The sequence below is a fragment of the Lagenorhynchus albirostris genome, chromosome 13, assembly GCF_949774975.1.
Source record: "Lagenorhynchus albirostris chromosome 13, mLagAlb1.1, whole genome shotgun sequence".
In the NCBI taxonomy this organism is placed as follows: domain Eukaryota; kingdom Metazoa; phylum Chordata; class Mammalia; order Artiodactyla; family Delphinidae; genus Lagenorhynchus; species Lagenorhynchus albirostris.
The window spans coordinates 58,349,730-58,377,536 of record NC_083107.1 but is presented as its reverse complement, the minus strand read 5'-3'; the positions used below and the strand labels follow the sequence as shown (position 1 = coordinate 58,377,536).

Genomic DNA, 27,807 nt, shown 5'->3' with positions numbered 1-27,807 from the left:
CAGGAAAAAAAGATATTACAAATGGAAATCAGTCTAGTCAACCAGAGAAATAAAAACAAGTACAATTATGAAAGAATAAGACTTAAGAAATTTAAAAGAATACACTTATGGGGGACTTCCCTGGAGGCACAGTGATTAGGAATCTGCCTGCCAGTGCAGGGGACATGGGTTCGAGCCCTGGCCCGGGAAGATCCCACATGACACAGAGCAACTAAGCCCACGCGCCACAACTACTGAGTCTGTGCTCTAAAGCCCACGAGCCACAACTACTGGGCCCGAGTGCCACAACGGAGCCCGCACACCTAGAGCCCATGCTCTGCAACAAGGGAAGCCACTGCAATGACAAGCCCGCACACCGCAACGAAGAGTAGCCCCCGCTCACCGCAACTAGAGAAAGCCCACCAGCAGCACTGAAGACCCAACGCAGCCAAAAATAAATTAATTAATTAATTTTAAAAAAAAAGAATATACTTATGGATAAACAACAAGGTCCTACTGTATAGCACAGGGAACTATTATATTCAATATACTATAATAAACCATAATGGAAAAGAATATGAAAAACAATATATGTATGATTGAATCACTGCTGTACAGGAGAAATTAAGACAATATTGTAACTCAATTATACTTCAATAAAATAAAAATTTTTAAATAAATAAATATATACTTTATCAGGGATATATCAGAAAAAATACTACTGGTTTTACTTCTACTTTTAAAACAACTAAATATACAAAATGAGGAGAGGGAGAGCAAACCAGATTGGAGGAATTTTTATACACTATCTTTTAAAACATAATTTTAAAAAGACAGGACCAAATAACATATACCCCTTCTCTGCATTCCCAGGGAGTTTATATATACTACCTTATTCATCTGGAACACTGCCTGACAAATAGTGGATACTCAAATATTGGTGCCATGGATTAGTGAACATTAGCTACATCAACAAAACAAAATCCCATTCATTTGAACTACGATAGTTCATAGTCTGTAATAACCTGTAGCACAATTTATCAAAACTTTTAAATTAGCATAAGCAAGATTATAGATACGTATGTAACCCATTAGTTTTCAAGCACTTCTGAAGTATCTATTTTCCTAAAACTATAGGGCAACTAAAAATCACTTTTAGTTTTTCATTGAAACAAATCCCCTAGGGGCCGAATATTAAGCAAGAATTGCCACCCTACTTTGAATTATGCTTATACTTTAAAGTAATCAAAATGTATTCTTCAGAAGTAAAATTCACATATTCCACTAAATCAGACTGCTCTATTTCTTAAAGCACATTTTTTATACGGCCTTCAAATTAATTTTTTTTATGAATTATCCCTTACCTCAAAATTTATTTGAAGGGCTTGCTAAAGTCATGGCCCTTATTATTTTAAAAGAAAGCTCCATAAATGCATTAAAGAAATTAAAGAAAATTATTTCCTGATAAAAGAATCTAAAGACACTATTATATTCATCTAAATATCTCCAATCTCCATATTCTTAAATAAATACCCTTCCAGGAACGGTACACAAAGAAGGGTATTTGACTATTGATTGGAAAAGAACTAGATTTCCATCTTTTTAAAAAAATCCGTTCTACCATTCTGCGGGTTAACTGTCTAATATATAAAACAAGGAGAACAATAACTACTCCACAGGATTGTTGGAAGGGCACAGAAATGTCTATAACAGTACTTTGAAATTACGAAGCCTATTACACAACTGATTGCTAACTCTATTACTGTCATATATTCTCTTTCAAAAAGTCCATTCCCAACCACAACATCAGCTCACTGGAATATCCCATGGCTACATCTATTTTAAATGTCCAAGTTACTTGCTTAAAAATAACACAACAGGGCAGAGGGTAAATATCTTCAATATCTCAGAAGTTTTCTGAGTATTAAAAAGCCATGAAATATCCCTTATTATCTAGAATCGTGAGTACCTACATAATGATTAAATCTGTGCAAGTGGAAGATTGAGAGACTCATTAGTAATTTTTGAGAATTCATGGAGATCTCCTTCAATACTGGAAAATTGTTAGTTTTTATATTAATGAAAAGGAGAAAATTAGATAAACATAGGTACAGCACAACATTATTTGGAAAGAGCTGAATTTGAGTTTGTAGTGTTTTCAAACTAGCAAATACCTGGAATATACCAACATCAGAATGATGATGCGATCTGTAACCCCATTCTAATACACTAGGTATAGGATTGGATGCTACATTTTATGAACACTGTGGGAGAACCTAATCAGGGTCCAAAAGATCAAACGGAGTTGTTAACAAGGAGAGTCAGGCAACCATTTCTATTCAAGATCTACTCTGAAAACCCAATGTTAATAAGTGCCTAAAGGAAATTATGAATAAAAGGTATTTTACTTATAATTCAATGGAAAAATGGGATAAAAATATATAAACCTACTTTGAATTACTTTAAAAATCAAAATGAATTACTATTCCATAGTACACAATCTTTTCTACATCCACAACCTCTGTAACTTAGTGTTGCTTAATATTTCTTTGCCTCAGTTGAAATCTGGATCTCCCCTAAAGACATCTAGAGCAGGAAATGCCCTTGTCCCAAAACCCACATGAAGGTGGATTTAGCATCTTTTCCACTCCCCAAGCTGATTCTGGAATATCACTCTTCCACTCTCATGTGAAGTCCTGCCATCATCCTGTGTGACTTTATTGTTTAAATTAAGGACACATAAAATACTCTGACCTCTTAACTCCTTGAACACTTCATTATAGGGACCTTCATGTCTAGTCCAGCTACCACCACATGGCCACATCCTGCTTTTGTAACTATGTTACTTTAGAAATCCTAAATTCTAACAACTCTGTCTCTGATCTCAATCTATTCTTCTATTTCTATCACTCAGGTATTCTAGTGTTATCAGCTCTCTGATCTTATTGGGAAATCCTATACTGTTCCCTCCATGTTTTGCCAATCTACCTTCCCCTCTCCTACCTGGCAGAATAGTTTAGTAGAATTTACGCCCAGAAAGCTTAGGCTTTCTGGGTTAGAGTCTTGGCTTCACTACTTACTAGCTGTAACCATGGGCAACTTATTTAACCTCTCTGTGCTTCAGTTTCCACATTAATTCATTCAACACATACTTTCTGAGTGCCTTCTTAGTGCCAGACAATATTCTAGGTGCTGGGGATTTGGTAGTGAACAAGACCTTATATTCTGGACCTTATATCTTATTAAAGGAAAAGACAGCAACATCTTCATGGGGTTATTAAAAACTTTAAATGAAACATAAACATAGAAGTGTTTAAACCAGTGTATGATACTATAGCAAGCACTCAAATATCAGCTGTTTGTAAATTTCACTTTTTTTCCTTATCCAATTTGATTCTCTGATGCTCTTTTCAGCTGAGCTTCCTACTGAATATAACTATATATCAATCCCTCACCCCTCAGGGGAATAGAGCAGGGCCTGGGGTAGACAGAGATACACCTCCTCCCCAGTCACTGTGTACCGCAAAATCATGATTACATTCTAGTGTGTTGTGTCCTGAAAAGGGTTGTAAAGCACTGCTGCTACCAATTTCCACAATTCTCTTGCCCTACTGTTCTGCCATTATATATCCATGGTGAAATGCCATTCAACTCAACCATCCTTTTTGTGCCCAAACGAGTACTGCAGAAGAAATGTCACAGAAATGCAAAGATTTGTATACTATACATTCAAGGTCTTTAAAGTCAAATGATCCTTCATCATTGCCAGAAAACTCCTTTTGTATTTCCAGCTCTACCTCCCGTTTTCTATAGTTGGTACTCAAGCCTCCTTTCTTCTCCTCTCAATCTTGACTCCTCAAGAACTCCATTTAGATGGTCCTTGTTCTGAGAAGCTCACCTTAAGCACCAAAGCCTGCGTTATTAGTTTACCCATTTTTTCGTTTCCCACATACCCTTTTCTCATAGTACATCACATTATGTTATCGCCCATATACCTACCTGTATCTCCACTAATCTATAAGCCCTAAAAAGACAGGAGCCATGTCATCTTTGTAGATTACAGAACTTCCTTCCTAGATTTTTAGATGTTTCCCTCCCTTCCAATTGGTGGAAAGTGGTTCACTTCTATCTAAAATACACCTAGCAACTGAAGATCAAAGGATTAATTGAAATGTTTTTGAAATGACAGCTGGCTTTAAAAAACAAACAAATAAAAACACTTGACAAATTCCACTCTTAAAGGTGTATTTGTCATTCTAGCATCAAGAAGCAGTGTTTAGAGGCCAATAAAAGTTCATTTTAGATTAAAAGCAAATAATGGAATAGTCTGACAGCAAAAACATATACAAGCTATCATATACTCAATACAAAGTTAAAATAAATCCAGTCATTATTTTAAAATACCATATATATATTTTGTGGAACTGAAAAGCAAACTCTTTCCCCCTTCACTGACATTACAATAAACACACATATTAGACACAAGGCAAAATTTATCATACCTCTACATCTGAAGCACTTCGGGGCTGAGCTTGGCATAGCATATTTAGTAACTGCAAAATTAATTCTTCAACATACTGAAGAGCATCATCACTAGACTCAAGAGTAGGATGAACTTGCCCCTGAACCTATAAACAAAAAGCAAAGTAATTAAAATGTAGGCTTGTTTCATCTAATTAGACAAATGAAACAAATAATTTTGTTTTTTGGGGTTTTTTTTGCGGTATGCGGGCCTCTCACTGTTGTGGCCTCTTCCGTTGTGGAGCACAAGCTCCGGACGCACAGGCTCAGCGGCCATGGCTCACGGGCCCAGCCGCTCTGCGGCATGTGGGATCTTCCCTGACCGGGGCACGAACCCATGTCCCCTGCATCGGCAGGCAGACTCTCAACCACTGCGCCACCAGGGAAGCCCATAATTTTGTTTTTTTAAGTGTGGGTTTGTATTCAAGAACATGGTCTGGCTTGCAAATACAGATTTGAATGTTATGACCCAAGTCTGGAATTCTTAGCCTTTTTCCCAGCCACGTGCACCATACATGCTTATTAACATGTTTCTAGAGATTCAGATACTTAATTGCATAATTTCCTTTTTTTTTCTTAAACCATGGTTATCCTGGAGTGTGGGAATATAGAGAGGGAGGGAGAGGCTGAGCTGGGGATAAAAGATGCAGTTTATATGGTTTTTGCCAAGAACCAGTGGTAGTTAGAACACTTAGTCAACACAGTGCTTGGGAAAAATTGACCTCCTATGGGTCCCTTGTTTAACTCTATCTTTCCTACCCAATGATAAAATCCAAGAGGGATATATCTTATTCACCAAAGTAACTGGGATATATCTTATTCATCAAAGTAACCCCAGCATCTAGCGCTGTACATGGCACATAATACAAGCTTGATAAATGTCTGTTGAACAAAGTCACCCGACATCAAAGGACACGAAATGGGCACTTTTGACAATGTGAGACTGTCTATGCTTCAGGAAGATAACTTGATGGTCACTCATTCATAAATGCCCAATAATCTTTACCTTCATTTTCCTCAACCATTTCTTTGGAGGCATCTTAGGCCACCGGTTTTTGTAAAATTTACATTTTAATAACCAGCATGATAGTCTTTACTTGCATCCCTTTGTCACTCACTATGGGTCAAAACTGTTCCCTACTTTAGAAAAGGGCAGAAAAATCAGTTTCAGGAGACAAACAATACATGTTTCAAAATATGCTCAACTCTCTAAAGGACGGTAGAGCTCTCAGAGCTCTCATTGGATGAAAGTACACAGTACTCATTAGCCAAGAGCATTTAGTATGGTCTGTCCTACTACATACACCTCATTAGCTGAGGGTTTGACAGCCTCAATGTATGGAGAAATTTTATTATAAAGTATACCATATAATGAATTTTAAAATATATATTGAAAGTACATAGACATGCATATAAACATATATATGCACTTATAATACTTTTTAAAGAAAAGTATTTTAGAGGCAAATAACATTATGACAATTCAGAACTGTGTGAGGGGTACTACATTAATTATGACGTTTGAAACAATTTACTATTATTTTACAGGTGAAGAAACTGAGCCCCAAAAGGCTTAAATCATCTGCCCAAGTACTTTTTGTCATTTTTGGTATAGCTATTACCAACCTGATTGTAACTGATCTGCTTACAAATCTCTCACCCTATTAGATGACTGAATGGTTGTGCAGTTAAAATAATGGATGGAGTATGGACTAGAACCCAGAATTCATGTTTCTCAGCTTTCTATTCACCAGGCCATCACATTCTGACTAATCTGTGTAGGTAACGAAACTTGTTTGTAAACAGACTCCTCTTCAACACTAAGCATGATTAAAAAGAACTTTTAAAAATGAAACCAAAAAAACCCTGGAACTTTTGAGAACAGTTTTATTTTTATACATTGAATTGCATGCCCTCATTGGCTTAAACTGTTTTCTTAGATACCCTTTAACTTCATGGTTGACTTATCTTCCTTGACAACTGAATCCTAACACTTCATGGTGGGTTTTTTTTTTTTTTTTTGGTGGAGGGCTCTCGACTTTTTTAAACTCTCTTTTCTTATTATCTGCTTCTCTTATTTCTGCTTCTCTTATTTCTTTGTTTCTTTTTCCTTACAGAGTTCCATATCTTCCTTCACCCCTCAAATGTGGAGTCCCTCCTTGTCTGTCTGCTCCCTTCTTCTGTTCTCTCTGCCAACTAATCTCATTTACTTCCACATTTTTATCACCTGCATGGATGACTCCAAATCTACCTGTAGTCCTGACTTTTCTCCTGACTTTTAGACTCATATATCAAAATACTTGCTAGATATCTCCACCTATCCTACCAAAATCTCAACTATACATGGGCTTGGGGGGGGGGGAAGTGGGGAGGAACTTATTATAAATGTTGAACAAGAGAAACTATATCTCACAAATGAAAAACAGTACAGACAGCCCCTGGTTTCACCAAGATGTAGTCCCGGAAAATGTAGCTATAATTGGGGTTACATTCCTATTCAAGGTTCCAGCATCACATAAAATACAGCTACAAATTTATAAAACAACATAATTTTATAAGTAAAAGAGACTTTAGAAGTCATTTCGCTCAGTCCCTTTATTTAGCAGATAATAAAAAGGACACACCCACAATCCTGTAGCTAACTAGTAATGCTGAACCTGGGCCTCCTGGTATTTAGGCCAAAGCTCTTTCCACTAAACCCCTGACTGTCAACTTGGAGGAGTCCTAGTAGCTCCTTCAGCATAAGGAGTAGAATGTCCATGAACTGTATCTATTTATATAGTGGGCTTCTATATAAAACTTCGCTTTTTTTTCTCTTGGCTGCACCACGCAGCATATGGGATCTTAGTTCCCCAACCAGGGATCGAGCCCACACCTCCTGCAGTGGAAGTGTGGAGTCTTAACCACTGGATCACCAGGGAAGTCCCTAAAGCTTGGCTTGAAGTATGCGGTCATACTTTAAGAAACATCAGCATGTCATAAATGTAAATGCAGCACTATAAATCTTATCATCTGAAAAGGTAAAATCATTCAAAATGGGTAAAGTGATCATTGATTACACAAACGATCCCATGTATTACATAAAATTGTAAATATACTAAAAATGTGACATAAAACTAAACTGCTAGAGATAATAAATATTAAGATGAAAATATTTAGGGACTTCCCTGGTGGCGCAGTGGTTAAGAATCTCCCTGCCAATGCAGGGGACATGGGTTGGAGCCCTGGTCCAGGAAGATCCCACATGCCGCGGAGCAACTAAGCCCATGCATCACAACTACTGAACCTATGCTCTAGAGCAGGCGAGCCACAACTACTGAGCCTGTGTGCCACAACTACTGAAGCCTGTGCGCCTAGAGCCCATGCTCCACCACAAGAGAAGCCACCACAATGAGAAGCCCGCACACCACAGCGAAGAGTGGCCCCCGCTCGCCACAACTAGAGGAAGCCCACGCCCAGCAACGAAAACCCAGCATAGCCAAAAAATAAAGATATTTATATATAAAAAAAGGATGAAAATATTTAATCAATAATAATTCTAATTAACTTTAAAAAATATCAAGCCTTTTGAGGAAGTGGTTTAGGTACCTCAAAACACATTTTAGAAAGTGTTCAAGAAAATGTAAATTGATCAGATTATATTTTTTAAATGTTCTCTGTTTTTCAAAGAAACCCATAGAAACTGTATAATTCTTCACTAATATAGCTCCATCTTTAACTGCTCTTCAATTTACACTTTATGCTGAAGCAATTCATACTATTCACAGTTTGTGAAACATGGCATGCAGTTTTCACTCACACTGTTCTCCATGGCTATCATTCATTCTCTTCCCATTTCGCCTGACTTTCAAACCCCAGATCTCGTGTCATTTAGGTAGACTTTCTTGCTTGTTGTCTCTTTCTAAAGCAGAATTAATCTCATTCATTTAACTGATTTATTGAACCTATTAAATACTGGATATATAGAGATTAATAAAAAACAGCCCCTGCTCTATGGGTCTTATACTCTGCTCTGTGCTAATCCTTGTACTAGGTATCACATTTTTGTTATTGGGTTTGTCCTACTGAGTTATAATTACATGTTCCCTTGTCTATTTCCTCTATTGATGCTCCCATTACGCAAGGCCTTGTTTATCTACTTATAGAATCATTTTCTCTTTGCTTTTCACTCTAAACCCCTGACATTCAGGGAATACTCAAAGCCTCTGTGTTATAGGGGAGAAAGGAAGAAAATATCTCTTTCTCAGAATTAAGAGTTAAAAGGGGTGGTGGTAATGCTAGAAGTCTGGTTGATTTCAGGAGAATAAATCCTTATGGCAGAAACCATCAACATATAAAGGCAGTCAGAACTAAAATCAATGTTTATTACGTAGAATCAAATGAACTGTATATAAATACAGTGGTGAAATGCTATGGTTTAAAAAAACAAACCAAAAACCGTGATACTGCTTATCACTTATAGTTAAAATGTTAAGCTTGACACCTTGTATGATACATGAAATTTCAGAAATTCAAATTCAAACAGTTTTATTCGTTGATGGTTACTAATAGCCAAATAAAACCTATTAGGTAAATAAATCAAACAAAGAATTAGGCTTAAATAGAAAATAATGCATGATGCCAACTGTTCACCTAAATTTCTGGAGATTAACCTTTATCACATCTTAAATCTGTCAAATTAGAATCGTAAGGTTCATTCATATGAGACTAATAAATTATTTTAATTCTCTAAAAACAATACTTCAAAATCTCTGACTGAAAAACATGTACAATGGTAAATGCTTAAAGACAAGCAGAACACCAATTCCTGAAATACAGACTTTGCTCTTTATTCTTTCAAGGAAGATGCTGTTAAGAGATTTCTTTAATGAGCAGACAGAAGAAGCATTCCATTTCCTTATACATATAGGATAAAAAAACACTTCTCTTCTATAAGATAGTGTAACACCTAAAGTGTTCCATTCCATCTAAATGGTACTCAAAGATATTTAATAGATCAAATGATCCAAAGTATTCAAGACTATACAGAATAGGTTACACTGCCAAATTTGATGACAGCCTTTAGAAGCTATCTACAACTAACATTCACTAAGGGTGTGTGTATGAGAGCAATTATAATATGCATTTAGACTTGGGTTTGAAGTTGATGGGGGTTTTCCTTTACATGCAGTTTTCAAAAACATTATATTTTATACTTAGGTTTACTGACATAGAAAACTTCATATGCTTCTTTAAATGCACTTATCTTAGGTAATTTGAGTAAAGTAAATGCAAAAACTTCACTAAAAAATGAATGATAGCCATTAATAAGAATTTTATATGATCATGACTGTAATTCTTTTGAGGTATAATCATCATATTCGATTAAGGAATAATCATCATATTCAGTTAAAGATGCCACCCACTGAATTTTAAACATTTCTTAAGGACTGCCGGCTTCTGTCTTGACAGTTCATTTTGTCTCTAGTAATTTCTAACAAATTCAGAAGCAACTTTGTGGCTATTATTGTCAGATTTATGGAATCTGGAATAGCAAAGGGATTAGATCTATAACAATTCCTAGCTGTTTGATCCATGAGTCCTCTAACTGTATTCAGGAACCCCTTGGGTAAACTGCTAGAAAACACTAAGTTGAATTCTGATGAATCTTTCATAGCCTTTTCTAGCTAATGGCTCTCTGAAGAATTAGAAAACTTCTGGATTGTACTTTGTCACATCTTGAGCCCAGATCTGCTACTTTTATTTAAACACATAACAGAATTTGAAATAAAACTGGTATGCTCAAAACCTTTACCATAGCAAATAATAAAGATTTGGACTGTTAAATCAATTTCTCATTGTTACAATTAGTCAATGTATGATGTTTTAGGTTCTTATTTCTCCTCATTTTGAGATTTAAAAATCAAAGCAAAAAAGCCTTTGTTTAAAAAAAATTAAAAGCAACAATAATAAAACAAATCAGAGAACAAATTTTTTCCAAAAACAAAATTGACTGAAAATATTTTTGCATTTCTTAGGGCTTGTTAATTAGCCTTTAGGCCCATGTATGTAACATTTTTTCTTCCCCGACTTCCTCTCATTGCTGGGGACACGAAGATGAATGAGAACATGACATCTGCCCTCAAAGAGTTCAGCTCACAGAGGAGCTAGACATGTCAACAAGTGACTTAACACAGCGTTATGAGGTTACAATGGAGTTATATTTACGGTACAATGATAACCAAAAAAAGAATGATCCTTGCTGATGGTGTGTGAGGAGTATCAGAAGTCTTCACAAGTAAAACACACTTGAACTGGATTATAAAGGATGAATAAGGTGCAACAGGGAAGCAGATAAGGAAGTAGGGCTTTTACTAAAAGAGGTAACATATAAAGAGGCATAGAGGCCAAGATAAAATGATGTATTGGGGAAACTGTAAGAGTTGAATCAAAGACTGCACCTGGGAAAAGCTAAGACTGGAAAGGGCAGGCTTGTGTGTCATGCTAAGAAGTTGAGAAGTGATCAGGCCAGGAGAAAATGATAGAAGGGTTTCAAACAGACATTGACATAATTAGATCTATTTGCTGAAGAATCTCTCTGGTGTCAGTATAAAGGATGGGTTAAAACAAAGATCAAAGTGAAGAAAGCAAAACTAGTTGGAAGGATGCTGCAGGCTGTGTAAAAAGATACAATGAAGGCCTGAAACAATGTAGAAGCAGTGGGAGATGTAAAAGAGGTGAGGAGGTCAGTTTGGATAATTATTTTGGGGGTAGTGAGAACAGCAATGAGGGAGAACCACTAATTTCACTAGGATAGGAAATACTAGAAGAGGGTAATATTTTTCAGAAAGGTAAGAAATTAAAGTTTAACACCTTAGTTTAAGGTTCTTGTACACTATCTAAGGAAACAAAGTTGAAATTGTTTTTTATGAAGTGATTTTTAGAGTTTTATTATATTTTATTTTGGGGGCTGTGGAGAAGACACAGGGAGAAGATAGCTATCCATAAGCCAAGAAGAGAGGCCTCAGAAGAAATCCACCCTGGCAGCACCTGGATCTTGGACTTCTAGCCTCTAGAATTGTAATAAAATAAATTTCTGTTGTTTAAGCCACCCAGTGTGTGGTACTTTGATATGGTAGCCCTGGTCAACTAATACAACTTTGTAGTTGTTAAAAAGAATAAATCAGAGCTTTGCCATGTAACAGATTTCCATAAGGTATTCTTGAGTAAGACAGAAAACTTTAAAGTACAGTTTACTTTACACTCAAAAAACGACAAACACACAATACAAACACATACACACTTGTATGTATGTATAATGTATTATATACATCTGTATATGAACATGACAACATGGAGAAAAATATGGAATAATATAACCTAGGTTATTAATATGGGTTAGAAGGACCTGGCAGGGCAGGAATGTGGATGAAAGGGAAGAAAAAAGGGGGAAGAATGAACAAACTCCCCCCTCCCTCTCAAAAAAAACCCCAAAAAAAACCTGTACTGAAAGTAAATGTCATATTTATGCACTTTTGTAACTTTATGTAAATATAAAATGTAGATTTAAATTTTTTCATTTAAATAAAAAATTTCATGATTGCTTTTCTGCTGTGTGTACATCAGCGATGGGAAAGACAACATTCAAAGTCCTTTCCCACAGAAAATAACTATGCACATCAAATTCCAACCACGTGTCAAGTGCCAAGTTTACATCATCTTTCATTTATTTTGCTTTAAAAACAATGAGTATGGCCTTCCTAGACAATTTTTTTACTTTCTGTGATAACAGAGTTCCCATCAATAAAACAAAGAACTGACTCAAGAAAAGAATCTCTGATGGAGTTTTAGTTCTTCTTCAAAGCATTTTCTTAATCTTCATACCCAAGAATCTTCCAAAAGTAAGAGAAATCCCTTACCAGTGATGTCCTGACACAGGCAGGAGCTCTTTATAATATTCCCATCTTTTTTACCCTAGTGCTCCCACTCATTCTATTCTACTTTAAGTTTTGATCTCCGTCTAAGAGGCATCTTTTTTTTTTTTTTTTTTTTTTTTTTTGCGGTACGCGGGCCTCTCACTGTCGTGGCCTCTCCCGTTGCAGAGCACAGGTTCCGGACATACAGGCTCAGCAGCCATGGCTCACGGGCCCAGCCGCTCCGCGGCATGTGGGATCTTCCCGGACCGGGACACGAACCCATGTCCCATGCATCAGCAGGCGGACTCTCAACCACTGTGCCACCAGGGAAGCCCTAAGAGGCTTCTTTAAAGCTGGAAGTCATAACACATGTGTGTCTATTGTCTATTCTTTGACAGTTTTCCCCAAAATAGCAACAGATGGCAGTTTGTGACTAAAATATCTAATAAAACTCACCAATTGACTGCCCATAACCTCTAAGCATTAGATTCTAAAATCTAGTGAATCAAAGGCAGAGGGAAATTTTTTTTCAAATTCAATCTTCTCCAAATAGATCGGGTTCCTTGATGTATAATCACTAACAGTAAATTGATTTACGAGATGAACTAAATAGATTTCTACACATTTATACTTTCATTTCTAGAAGGTAAAATGGTCAATGTCATCTGTGAATCCCAGGTGACATTCTTGTAAATTTTAACCATTTTCAAACTTTCTGAGTAAATGAGGCTACATCTCAAATACGACAATGCACTTATGCATATGTTCAACTAGATACTAGGAATATAAGATAGACATAGTCTCTGCCTTCACAGAGCTTAGAAGTACAAGAGGGGAACAAGACAAGTAATCACAAAAGTAACTACACAGTAAGAGGCAGAGCAGTGAAGAGGTTAAGTGTGGGGTAAACTGTCTAAATTCAAACTCAGTTCTTCAAATTATCAGGGTGTAACCCTAAAAAATTACTTAATCCTTCTGACAATATCATGTACCAGTACACAGTCAAGGTTTACTAAATGTTAGCTGCAGCTATTACTGTTATTCTTATTAAAGGATGTCATGAAGCTACAAAAGGGGCCTAAATTAACCGGGTAGTTCTGGAAATGAAGATTAAAGCTGATATCTGAAGGGTGAGTAGAATTTAGGTAAAAAGTGGATTGGCGAAGTGAGAGGAATGACATTCTAGGCAAATGGAACAGCGTGTACAGACATGAAGGGGAGAGTGAAGGAAATGAAATTAGAGAGGGTTACGTAGGGCCCAAATCACTGGCCAGATGCACCAGATGCAGATGCATTTACTAAGATGAGGAAAACTGTAAGAAGCAGATTTTTTAGTAAATGGGAGGACAAGGAGATTAACAGTTTAGTTCATTATGCTTGATATCTTCTTTTTAAAAGTATAATCAACATACATTATATTAGTTTCAGGTCTGCAACATATTGATTCAACACTTGTATACATTGTGAAATTATCACCACAATAAGGCTAGTTACCATATGTCACATACAAAGTTATAAACCTTTTTTCTTGTAATAACTTTTAAAATTTTTCTTAGCAACTTTCAAATTTGTAATGCAACATTACTGACTATAGCCACCATGCTGTACATCACATCCCTGTGACTTTATTTCATAACTGGAAGTTTGTACCTTTTGATCCCCTTCACCCATTTTGCCCACCCCTCAACCCCCCTCCCCTCTGGCAACCAGATTCATTCTCTGTATCTATGAGTTCCGTTTTATTTTGTTTGTCCATTTGTTTTCTTTTTAAAATTCCACATATAAGTAAAATCATATGGTAATTGTCTTTCTCTGACTTATTTCACTTAGCATAAAACCCTCAACGTCCATCCACGTTGCTGCAAATGGTAAAATTTCATTCATTTTATGGCTGATTAGTATTCCATTGTGTGTATACACACACACGCCCCACATCTTATTTATCCGCTCATTCACTGATAGACACTTCGGTTGTTTCCATATCTTGGCTATTGTATTCCATTCTGTGTGTGGATACACACACACATCCTACACCTTATTTATCCACTCATTCACTAATAGACACTTCGGTTGTTTCCGTATCTTGGTTGCAGTGAACATAAGCGTACATGAATCTTTTCAAATTAGCGTTCTCATTTTCTTCAGATAAATACCCAGAAGTGGAACTGCTGAATGATATGGTAGTTCTATCTTTAATTTTTTGAGGAACCTCCATACTGTTTTCCATAGTGGCTGCACCAATTTACATTTCCACCAACAGTGCACAAAGGTTCCCTATTCTCTATATCCTCACCAACACTTGTTATTTCTTGTCCTTTTGATTATAGTCATTCTTACAGGTATAAGGTGTGTCACACTATGGTTCTGATTTGCATTTCGCTGATGATTAGTGATGTTGAGCATCTTTTAATATGCATGGTTGGTCATCTGTGTATCTTCTTTGGAAAAATGTCTATTCAGACCCTCTACCCACTTTTTAATAAGATTGGTTGTTTTATTTGTTATTGAGTTGTATGAGTTCCTTACATATGTTGTATATTAAGTCCTTATCAGGTATATGATTTGCAAATATCTTCTACCATCCAGTAGGTTGCTTTTTATTAATGGTTTCCTGTGCATATGCTTTTCAGTGTGATGTAGCTCAGCGGTCCCCAAACTTTTTGGCACCAGGGGCCAGTTTTCTGGAAGACAATTTTTCCATGGACCGGGGATGCTGGAGTGGTACATTCAAGCACATTGTATTCATTGTGCACTTTATTTCTATTATTATTATATTGTAATATGTAATGAAATAATTATACAACTCACCGTAATGCTGACAGGAGGCAGAGCTCAGGTGGTAATGCGAGCAATGGGGAACGGCTGTAAATACAGATGAAGCTTCACTCACTCGCCCGCTGCTCACCTCCTGCTGTGCGGCCTGGTTCCTAACAGGCCACAGACTGATACCGGTCCGTGGCCTGGGGGTTGGGTACCCTGATGTAGCTCATTTTTTAATTTTTGCTTTTGTTGCCATTGCCTTTGGAGTCAGATCCAAAAATATATCTCCAAGAGCAATGTCAAGGAACTTACTGCCTATGTTTTTCTTCTAGGAGTTTTATGGTTTCTGGTCTTAAATTCAAGTCTTTAATCCATTTTGAGTTAAATTTTGTGTATAAGTTAGTAGTCCAGTTTTCCAATCACTATTTATTAAAGAGACTGTCCTTTGCCCATTGCATATTCTTGCCTCCTTTGTTGCAAATTAATATACCATCTATATGTGGGTTTATTTCTGAACTCTCTATTCTGTTCCATTGATCTACATGGCTTTTATGTTGATACCATACTGTCTTGATTATGATAGCTTTGTAATATAATTCTGAAACCAGGGAGCATGATGTGATATCTCCAGCTTTGCTCTTTCTCATGATTGCTTTGACTATCTGGGATCTTTTGTGGTTCCTTCCATAAAAATTTTAGGATTGTTTGCTCTATTTCTGTGAAAAATGCCACTGGAATTGATAGGGATTGCAATGAATCTATAGATTGCTTTGGGTAATATAGATATTTTAACAATATGTTAAAAATTGTTCCAATCTATGAGCACAGGATGTTTTTCCATTTACATGTGTCTTCTTCAATTTCTTTTGTCAATGTCTTATAATTGTCAGTGTGCAGGTCCTTCCACCTCCTTGGTTAAATTTATTCCTAGCTATTTTATTCTTTCTGATGCAACGGTAAATGGGATTACTCTATTAATTTCTCTGATAGTTCACTGTTAGTGTATAAAAATGCAATAGATTTTTGTATATTGATTTTGTACCTTTCAACTTTATTGATTTATTAGTTCTAACAGTTTTTTTTTTTTGGTGGAGTCTTTAGGGTTTTCTAAATATAAAATCATGCCGTCCACTAATAGTGAGTTTTACTTCTTCCTTTCCAAATTGGATGCCTTTTATTTATTTTTCTTATCTCACTGCTTTGGACTTCCAGTGCCAATACCAGTGGCAAAAGTGAACAACCTTGTCTTGTTCCTGATCTTAAGGAAAAAGCTTTTAGCTTTTCCCTGTTGAGTATGATGTAAGCTCTGGGCTTGTCATATATAGACTTTATTATATTGAGAGACACTCCTTCTATACCAATTTTGTTGAGAGTTTTTATCATAAATGGAGGGTGAATTTTGTCAAACACTTTTCTCCATCTGTTGAGATGATTATATGATGATCTGGATGATCTGGACTTCATTATGCTTGAGATATCTTTGAGATATGAAACTAACAAACAATCAGTTTAATATATGGGTAAACAAGCCTGGAATTTTATTTTTAATAAGTTTATCACACTGTGCTCCTATGAAAATAGCAAGAAGTAGATATCAGATCACTGTTAAAACAAAAATGTCACAAAAAAACAATAAAACTTTTTTTCCTCCTACAGATCCCATACTATCCAGCAGAAATCAGAGGCATTTATTTATTTATTTTTATTTTTATTTTTTCTGTGGTACGCAGGCCTCTCACTGTTGTGGCCTCTCCTGTTGTGGAGCACAGGCTCTGGACGCGCAGGCTCAGTGGCCATGGCTCACGGGCCCAGCCGCTCCACAGCATGTGGGATCTTCCCGGACCAGGGCACGAACCTGTGTCCCCTGCATCCGCAGGCAGACTCTCAACCACTGCGCAACCAGGGAAGCCCCCTAGAGGCATTTTTTTAATGCTTTGAAAACTGTAGCCCACAGTTCCCTTACCACACCAATTCCACGATGGTAGCTAGGAAGGCTATGGGGGTATGAGTATTAAACTAGAATATCAGAAGTGGCTTTTCCCTACATCTTTCTACTATTCTAGAGCATGGCCAAATGTCCCTGGCAAAGAAGGGAACCTACTGACTCTTGGGCTCCAATGTGTTGAATACGTTCTTCACAGAGAAGCTCTAAAAGAATAATGAAAAGCATAGTATACACAAATGGTTGGGTACAGAGATTAGTTCAATGCAAGAGAAGAAAACAGCTCCACACAATAATAGATATGCTTCAGATTTCCTGATAACTAGCATTAATTAGTATTTATTATAAAGTATCACATGTTTATGCTTCATAAAAATACTTCCTTATATAGAATCAGTGTATCTTGATTTTGTAAATATTAAGCAATATGGCAAGAACAATAGAGCTGTCAAATGAGAGTCTGCAAAATAAAGTATTAAGTCTTATGATTCATTTAAAAATTTCATTTTTTCAGTTCACAAAACAATTAAATCCATGGGATCTTTCTAATAACTTAAACAAGACCTCCTATTTTCTTGGAGACCGCCAATGGGGGAAATAATGAGAGTTGCTGTCAGAAGATCTATCTTGGAGGTCTGACTTTACCTGTATGTATGTATGTATTTGTTGTCTTAGGTAAATCATATCTCCTAAATCTCAAGTTTCTCACCTGAAAAAGGCAATATCATTACCCATCTCCAGAGACACTTGATCAAATGAAGTCATATAACTGAAAGTACTTTAAATGATAGAATGCTAAATAATTGTAAGTAGTCACTATTCACATTACCACATGCAGTGAGGTACAAATTACAGCAGCTGAACATTAAAAACAGATGAAGATTGTATGTACTTGAACTCATCAATTTGACAAATTTCTCTTTAGATATAGTACCAACAAAATACAGTTTATCCCACTTTGCATTATATAATCCCATATATCAGTGGCTCTAACCGAAACCATGCTTAACAATTACCTGAAGTGTTTTGCTTTTTTTAAATTGTGGTAAAATACACACAAAATTTACCATTTAACCATTCTTAAGTACACAATTTAATGGCATTAAGCACATTCACTGTTCTGCAACCATTACCACTATCCATCTCCAGAACTTTTTCATCATCCCAGAATGGAATTCTGTAGCCATTAAACAATAATTCCCCATTCCTTCCTCTCCTCAGTCGCTGGTAACCACTTGTCTCTATGAATTTGACTGTTGTAGGTACCTCATATGATTGGGATTATACAAATTTATCCTTTTGTGCCTGGCTTCTTTTGCTTCACAAAATCTTTTCAAGGTTCATCCACATTGCAGCATATATCAGATTTCATTCTTTAAAAAAAATATAAGTTTATTTATTTATGGCTGTGTTGGGTCTTTGTTTCTGTGTGAGGGCTTTCTCCAGTTGCGGCGAGTGGGGGCCCCTCTTCATCGCGGTGCACAGGCCTCTCACTGTCGCGGCCTCTCCCGTTGGGGAGCACAGGCTCCAGACGCGCAGGCTCAGTAGTTGTGACACACGGGCCTAGCCACTCCGTGGCATGTGGGATCTTCCCAGACCAGGGCTCGAACCCATGTCCCCTGCATTGGCAGGCAGATTCTTAACCACTGCCCCACCAGGGAAGCCCCAGATTTCATTCTTTTTTAAACTGATAACTCCTAATAATCAAAAGACTATTTTTTAGAGCAATTTTAGTTTCACAACAAAACTGAGCAGAAAGTAGAGAGATTTCCCATATACCCTCTGCCCGCATACATGCATAGCTTCCTCTGTTATCAACATTCCCCTATCAGAGTGGTACATTTGTTACAACTGATGAATCTATATTGACATATCATTACCACCTAAAATCCTTAGAGTTCACTCTTGGTTTTATACGTTCTACATTCTATGTAATTTAAATTATACTTTTTCATTGTCGATATACAGGAAAGTGACTTACTTTTGTAATTTAACCTTATATCTTGCAACCTTGTTAGAATCACTTATTAGTTCCAGGAGTTTTTTTGTCCATTCTCAGGAGTTGTTTTTTTTTTTTTGTCCATTCTTTCAGATTTTCTACATAAACAATCATGTCATTTGCAAGCAATGATGGTTTTATTTCTTCTCTCCAAACCTGCATTCCATTTATTTCCTTTTCTTGTTTAATTGCATTAGCTAGGACTTCCAGTATGATGCTGAAAAGCAGTGTTAAGAGGGCACATCTTGGCATTGTTCCTGATCTTAGTGGAAATGCTTTGACTTTCTCAACATTAAGTATCATGTTAGTTGTAGGGTTTTTTTTGGGTTTTTTTGCGGTATGCGAGCCTCTCACTGCTGTGGCCTCTCCCGTTGTGGAGCACAGGCTCCGGATGCGCAGGCTGAGCGGCCATGGCTCACGGGCCTAGCCACTCCGCGGCATGTGGGATCTTCCTGGACCGGGGCACAAACCCGTGTCCCCTGCATTGGCAGGCAGACTCTCAACCACTGCACCACCAAGGAAGCCCGTAGCTTTTTTTGTACCTATTCTTTATCTAGTTGAGGAAGTTCCCCTGTATCCCTAGTTTACTAAGTTTTTATCATGAATGAGAGTTGGATTTTGTCAAATACTTTTTTTTGCCTCTACTGATATCACCATGTGATTTTTTTCTTCTTTAGCCTAGCGATGTGAGAGGTTACATTAATTTTCATTCATTTCTTTTTAAGGCTGAATAATATTCCATTGTATGTACACAGCACATTATGTTTATCCATTTATTCATCCAGCAATGACTATTTGGGTTGTTTCTACCTTTGGCTATTGTGAATAATGCTTCTATGAACACTGGTGTACAAATGTCTGTTTAAGTCCCTGCTGTCAACTCTTTGGGGTATATACAGGCATACCTCACTTTATCATGCTTAGCAGATACTGTGTTTGTTTTTTGTTTTTTTAACAGACTGAAGGTCTGTGGCAACCCTGTGTGGGGCAAGTCTATTAACACCATTTTCCCAACAGCATTATTTTTTAATTATTATATGTATATTTTTAAAGACATAATGCTATTGCATACTTAACAGAACACAGTGTAATAGAAACATAACTTTTATAAGCACTGGGAAACCAAAAAATTCATGTGACTAGCTTTACTGCAATATTTGCTTTATTGCAATGATCTAGAACCAAGGTATGCTTGCACCTAGAAGTAGAATTGCTGGAATATATGGTAATTCTATGTTTAGTTTTTTGAGGAACCACCATGTTTTCTGCAGCAGCTGTACCATTTTACATTCCCATAAGTAATGCAAGAGGGGTCCAATTTCTCCAAATCCTGCCAACACATTGTTTTCTGATTTTTTGATAATAGCTATCCTAATGGGTGTGAAGTGGTATCTCATTGTAGTACTCAATTTCATTTCCCTAATGATTAGTGATGTTAAATGTGGTTTTGTTTTTTTTAAACACCCTTGATGATTCTGATATCGGTGGCTAATCAGAAGACCCCACTTTTCATAAAACACTGATCCTATATTAGGCATTCCTCAAAAAAGGGAAGAACTAAGGAAAAAGTTGAATCAGAAAGCAGTTTTCAACAGAAGCCAACTTGAAAGAGCTCCTAATGGCCAAAGCTGGAACAACTAAGCAATAAAATAAGTAACAATAGTACTGTACTGGGGGCAGAAGCAAGATAGGGGTAGGAAATTAAGAGGTACAAGCTACTATGTATAAAATAAATAAGATACAAGGATACAATGTGCACCACAGGGAATATAGCCAATATTTTATAATAACTTTAAATGAATATAATTTATAAAAATATAGAATCACTATGTTATATGCCTAATATTGTAAGTATAAACTAACATAATCAACTATACTTTAATTAAGAAATAGTATTGGGGCTTCCCTGGTGGCGCAGTGGTTGAGAGTCCGCCTGCCAATGCAGGGGACACGGGTTCGTGCCCCGGTCTGGGAAGATCCCACATGCCGCGGAGCGGCTGGGCCCGTGAGCCATGGCCGCTGAGCCTGCGCGTCCGGAGCCCGTGCTCCGCAACGGGAGAGGCCGCAACAGTGAGAGGCCCGCGTACCGCAAAACAACAACAACAAAATAGTATTGTATTATAACCCAAAGAATAAAATAAATATCCATGAGTTTCCTACAAGAGGGCAGTGACTGTCTCCCTTATCTTTATATCTTAGCACTTCCCATGTGCCTGGCGCTAGCGAATATTCAATAAACTGCAAACAACTTATGTAATCTTGGCTTTCATTTTCCCCATTTTCTCTGTGATCTGAGTTTCATTCTTTTTATTGAAAGAATCTATTTACAAAAATTCTGTGCATAAACACTAAATGTAGACTACTAAATAGCAAAAACATATTCCAAAAAAGCAGTGCCTGGCGTCAGTTCAGTTCAACAAACTCCACTGAGCACTTTTTTTTTTTTTTTTTGCTGTATGCGGGACTCTCACTGTTGTGGCCTCTCCCGTCGCGGAGCACAGGCTCCAGACGTGCAGGCTTAGCAGCCATGGTTCACAGGCCCAGCTGCTCCGTGGCACGCGGGATCCTCCCAGACCAGGGCACGAACCCGTGTCCCCTGCATCGGCAGGCGGACTCTCAACCACTGCGCCACCAGGGAAGCCCCACTGAGCACCTTTTAATATGCCAATCCATGAAAATGTCTGATTTAATTTTTCTTCTCAATGACCATTTTTCTTCTTCTGGAGAGATGAGGGTAGTAATTGATTTGATACTGTATTTTATTTATAAGAATCTATAGTTCTTATTACATTATGTTTAGTTTGTGTAGAACAGTGCTTCTCAGACTTTTAACATGCATATATGTCACCTAAATATCTTGTTTAAAATACAGATTATGATTTAGTAGGTCTAGGGTGGGCATTTGGTAGTTCTATCAATGCTGCTGGTCTAAGGACTGTACTTTGCACAAGGATACATACATCTGTCTATTTTGCTAAATTTTTATCTCCTTGAGGGGAGGGACCATTTCTTACCTTTATATTGTAGTTTCTGGTACTTCAGCAGGAGCTCAAGTACACCACTTTGAATGAGTAAAATTATATATACAATGTATTCAACTCCCTTGATGTTTCATCTATAACACCAAATTAGGAATTCCAACTTTCCCATAAGTACAAATAATCCTCTGTAACAGGGGTCCCCAACCCCTGAGCCACGGACCAGTACTAGCCTGTTAGGAACCAGGCTGCACAGCAGGAGGTGAGCAGCAGGTGAGCAAGCGAAGCTTCATCCGTATTTACAGCCAGCCGCTCCCCTTCGCTCACATTACTGCCTGAGCTCTGCCTCCTGTCAGATCAGCGGCGGCATCAGATCCTCATAGGAGCAGGAACCCTACTGTGAACTGCGCATGCGAGGGATCTAGGTTATACACTCCTTATGAGAATCTAATGCGTGATGATCTAGGTGGATCTGAGGGGAGCGGCTGCAAATACAGATTATCATTAGCAGAGAGGTTTGACTGCACAGAGACCATAAATCAACTGCTTGCAGACTCTCATCAAAATCCTATCAGTGAGTGGCAAATGAAAACAAGCTCAGGGCTCCCACTGATTCAGCATTATGGTGAGTTGTATAATTGTTTCATTGTGTATTACAATGTAATAATAGAAATAAAGTGCACAATAAATGTAATGCACTTGAAACATCCTGAAACCGCCCCCTCCCCCTGGTCTGTGGAAAAACTGTCTTCCATGAAACCAGTCTCTGGTGCCAAAAAGGTTGGGGACCGCTGCTCCATAAGTCCATTAGTTCCTTTCCAATTCTCTTCTACTTCACAAAATCCTAACTTCATTCATGAACAACAAAACTGAACTTAATCACAACTAGATCATTCCCACTGGTATACAAAAATGCTCAGAACAACAAAAAAAAGCTTTCCTTGCCCTCAGGTAACCTAGCCTTCCACTCATTTTCTGTTGCCTTTCAGAGATATACTCCTCAAGTCTCCATAGTAATTTTCTCTACCCACCCCCCAGGCTCTTCTCCACTTAGGTCTATCAGGGTCACCAAGGACTGCCATTCTGCAAAGTGGCCAGGGCTAAATCCCTGACCTCATCTCACTTGGCCTCTTGGCAGCATGACATAGTTGACCACAGTTGAACCCCCTTCTTCATTTGACTTCCAAGGCACCATGCTCTCCTAATGGTCCATTTCAATGGACACTCTTAGTCTTCTCTCCATCTCTGAAATGCTGGAGTGCTCCAAAGCTCAGTCCTTGGCACTTTTCTCTTCTTCATCCAGTGTACTCTAAGTGACCCAGTCCATGGCTTTACCAACTATTCACTCATAATTCCCCCATTTTTATCCCCAAACTTAACCTTTCCCCTGATCTGGGATATCTACACTCTATACATCTCCACTTGAATGTCTAATAATTCCCTCAAACTTACCACAACCCAAACTGAATTCTTAGGTCTGACTCCACCCTCAAACTACTCCTCCTCACATTTTTCTCATCTCAGTAAATGGCACCTCCATTCAGTCAGCATGGGCCAAAAATACAGCAGTCAACCTTGATTCCTCTTTTCATTCTTCCCTACACATTCAACAAATCTATTTGTTTTACCCAAAATATACCCCAATTCTGACACCTTCTTACCACCTAAACTACTAGTCCACATGACCATCACCTCTTGCCTCCAAACTGGTCACTTTGGTTCATTCTTGCCCATCAATAATCTTTTTTCCTTCAGAGTGCCCAGAATCATCTTTTTTTTTTCAAGCCTAAATTTGACTTTGTCCTTTGCTCAAAATTTTCTAATGGTTTAACCATCATTAAGCATGTAAGTTTCTAGATGAAGTAGTCCCTTTCTACTTTTCCCAGCTTATCTCTTATAATTCTTCCTCACAAATGTAACACTCTAGTCATACTGGTTGTCCTGATCTTTCTTACACATACCAAGTTTGTCCTGCTTCAAGGTCTTTAGCTAACCCCTCTTTTAGGATGCTCCTTCACCAGATTTTTGCATGGCTGGCTCCTTCTGAACATTCTTGTCTCTTCTCAAATGTCACCTCCTCCAGAGGCCTTCCTTGACCACCACATTTAAAAGAACACCTTCCCTTCTTACCTCTCAGACCCTCTTTATCCCAACCTGCTTCATTTTGTTTATTACACTTACTCTTTTCTGAAACCACAATAGTTCTTTGTCCATTTATTTGTTTGCTTTCTCCTACCAGAATTTAAGGTTCATGTAAATAGCGACTTTGTCTCATCACTTTCTATCTCTGTGGTATCTAGAGTACCTCTTGTCATTTTGTTGGTTGGTTGAATGAATAAATGAATGATTAAGAAACAAAAACCACTAAATATATTTATAATTAAAGTCAATTCAAATTTTTAAGAAATTAAAAGAAATCCAAGTTTGATGTGAATTAGACTTACTACAAAACCATTGCCATTAGTCTCTAAAAACTCCTTGTAAGCATCAGAAAGTTCCCTTCAGACTCTGAATACAAAGTATCTGCTTCTATATCCTTCAATGATTAAATCAATTTTCTGAAGTACTACCAATGTTAAGCTGAAAAAAAGAAAACTATCCTTATTTAAACTTCTAATTTAATTACTAGTATTATTTTCTACCATTTTCCTATTCTGTAAATATTCAGATTTTCTTCTATATGAGAGTTAAATGTGCTTTTGCAGCACTGGCCTGGAAACTAACCACCAGGTCTAATGCTGAGCTGTTGCCCAAAGACTGCAAATATCCCTTCTCTCAACAGACACTTCCTGCCATTTGGGCCCTTAACCTGAAATTTTGGAATCTCCTCACTTTCCACTAGCTGAAGGGTTAACACCTGACACAGTAGGGTGCCTATTCACACCAGTCAGATTACTAATACCAGTCACTGGATATTTTGAATGTGGTCACTGCAGCACCAGATTAAAGCTGCATATGAGAAAACAGAGGGGGGAGAAAACTTGAAGTGAACTTAAACAGCCAACTTATATTTTTTAAAAAAAATAAATCAAAGACTAAGCATCCTTTTTTGCCTTTTCTAATTTAAGATGACTTTATCAGCTCTATTCCTTCATTTTGGATCCACCATCTGGATCTAAAGCAGGAGTTTTCAACCTCAGCACTCCTGACATCTTAAGCCAACTAATTCTCTTTCATGGGGGCTGACCTGTATACCAAGTTCAGCAGCATAACTTGGACACTAACCACTAGATGGCATTAGCAGCAACTCACCCACCCAAGTTGTGACAAACAAAAATGTCTCTAGACATTGCCAAATGTTACCTTGGGGGGCAAAATCACTACTGGTTGAGAACCACTGATCTAAAGTACACCTTTCCCCACCTCTTCACAGCCTACCACATGTACCTGGATTCCGTGCCCCACTACAAATTTTCTTGGATAAAAATAAAATCTCCAACACTTCGTAACTCTCCAACCTAACCCAGCAGACCTTTTCCTCTCTACCATTTATATATATTCTCTTACAATATTCCTTGTGTTTTCACAACATGCATTCACATTGTACTTAAATCTCAACTTTTAAAAATAGCAAATTCATATATTTACACCTTACATATCTACTGACAAAGAAATCACATCTTTTTAAGGCAAGAAAGGTACATGATATACTTAAAACTTGAAATAAATTTTTAAAATTGTAGTTGATTTACAATGTTGTGTTGGTTTCTGGTGTACAGCAAAGTGATTCAGTTGTACACATATTTTCCATTATGGTTTATTACAGGATATTGAATATACATCCCTCTGCTATACAATAGGACCTTGTTGTTTATCTGTTCTATATATAATAGTTTGCATCTGCTAGTCCCAAACTCCCAATTCAATCCTACCCTGACCCCCACTCTCCCCGGCAACCAAAGTCTATTTGTAGACTTTTTAATGATGGCCATCCTGATTGGTATGAGGAGGTAGGTACCTGACAGTACTTTTGAGTTGCATTTCTCTAATAATTAGTGACGTTGAGCATCTTTTCATGTGCCTATTGGCCATCTGTATGTCTTCTTTGGAGAAATATCTATTTAGGTCTTCTGCCCATTTTTTTTCTTTTTTTGTGGTACGCGGGCCTCTCACTATTGTGGCTTCTCCCGTTGCGGAGCACAGGCTCCGGACGCGCGGGCTCAGCGGCCATGGCTCACGGGCCCGGCTGCTCCGCAGCACGTGGGATCTTCCCGGACCGGGGCACGAACCTGTGTCCCCTGCTTCGGCAGGCGGACTCTCAACCACTGCACCACCAGGGAAGCCCTGCCCATTTTTTTATGATTTTTTTTTCTTCTGTTACTGAGTTGTTTGCATATTTTGGAAATTAATCCCTTGTTAGTTGCATCATTTGCAAATATTTTCTCCCAGTCCGTAGGTTGTCTTTTTGTTTTGTTTATGGTTTCCTTTGCTGTGCAAAAACTTACACATTTGATTCGATCCCATTTGTTTATTTTTGCTTTTATTTCTATTGCCTTGAGAGACTGACCTAAGAAAATATTGCTACGATTTATGTCAGAGAATGTTTTACCTATGCTCTCTTCTAGGAGTTTTATAGTGTCATGTCTCATATTTTAAGTCTTTAAGCCATTTTGAGTTTATTTTTGTGTATGGTGTGAGGGTGTATTCTAACTTCATGACATGTGGCTGTCCAACTTTCCCAACGCCACTTGCTGAAGAGACTGTCTTTTCCCCATTGTATATTCTTGCCTCCTTTGTGGAAGATTAATTGACCGTAGGTGTGTGGGTTTATTTCTGGGCTCTCTATTCTGTTCCATTGATCCATATATCTGTTTTTGTGCTAATACCACAATTGTTTTGATTACTATAGCTTTGTAGTATTATCTTAAGTCTGGGAGGGTTATGCCTCCTACTTTGTTCTTTTTCCTCAGAATTGCTTTAGCAATTCTGGGTCTTTTATGTTTCCATACAAATTTTAGTATCATTTGTTCTAGTTCTGTGAAAGATGTCATGGGTAATTTGATAGAGATCGCATTAAATCTGTAGATTGCTTTGGGTAGTATGGCCATTTTACCAATATTAATTCTTCCAATCCAAGAGCATAGGGTATTTTAGAACTTGAAATAAATTTTTAAAAAATTAATCAAAGTATGCTTCAACAGAAAAGATTAGAAATTTCAAACAGAATCTCTTCAAAATCAAGACAAATTTAAATCCACTTGGAAGCTCTTAATTAGTTGTAAAAAAGTCTCTTCAAACTAGGCATTCAAGAAAAACTTCATACATAACCACTCAAATTTCCCAATTAAAGTTTAAAATGAAAATGACAATTTACTTCTAAATCAAAGTGCTATGTTATAATTTCAGAATTCTTATGAGGCAATATTACTTCCTTTGTAAAATGTGACTCCAAAAAAGTGACTCTACAAATTAACCAAAGATCCCCCAAAATCAATTACTATAGAAATACTTTAATTTTTTTTAAAAATGCATTTTAAAAATGAACATTTAACTAAATGTTAAATATTTGTTAACTCTTACAATAACAGGAAACTTCCTGTACTTTATCTTTAACCTTCAACCATCTTGCAAGATAGGCATGATTTTATTGTACGACAATTAAGGGTTATCCAGGCCATTCTTAATATGTGTGAATAAGTAGGACCTGGATTAAAATCTTTTTTTTCTGGATTAAAATCTTGACTCTAACTTAACAGCAGTATGACTCTGGACAAGACATGTAACTTTTCAGTC

At 37.3% G+C, this 27,807-nt stretch overlaps 1 protein-coding gene across 2 annotated transcripts in view; it reads right to left on the bottom strand.

Annotated features, from left to right (window-relative positions):
- SOS1 (SOS Ras/Rac guanine nucleotide exchange factor 1) overlaps nt 1–27,807 on the bottom strand; it is a 157,337-nt gene that overhangs the window by 77,967 nt on the left and 51,563 nt on the right. For both annotated transcript variants that reach the window (XM_060168550.1, XM_060168551.1), the window contains exon 2: nt 4,482–4,607. In XM_060168550.1, coding sequence (XP_060024533.1) covers nt 4,482–4,607 — 126 coding nt within the window. The remainder of the gene's footprint in view (nt 1–4,481; nt 4,608–27,807) is intronic.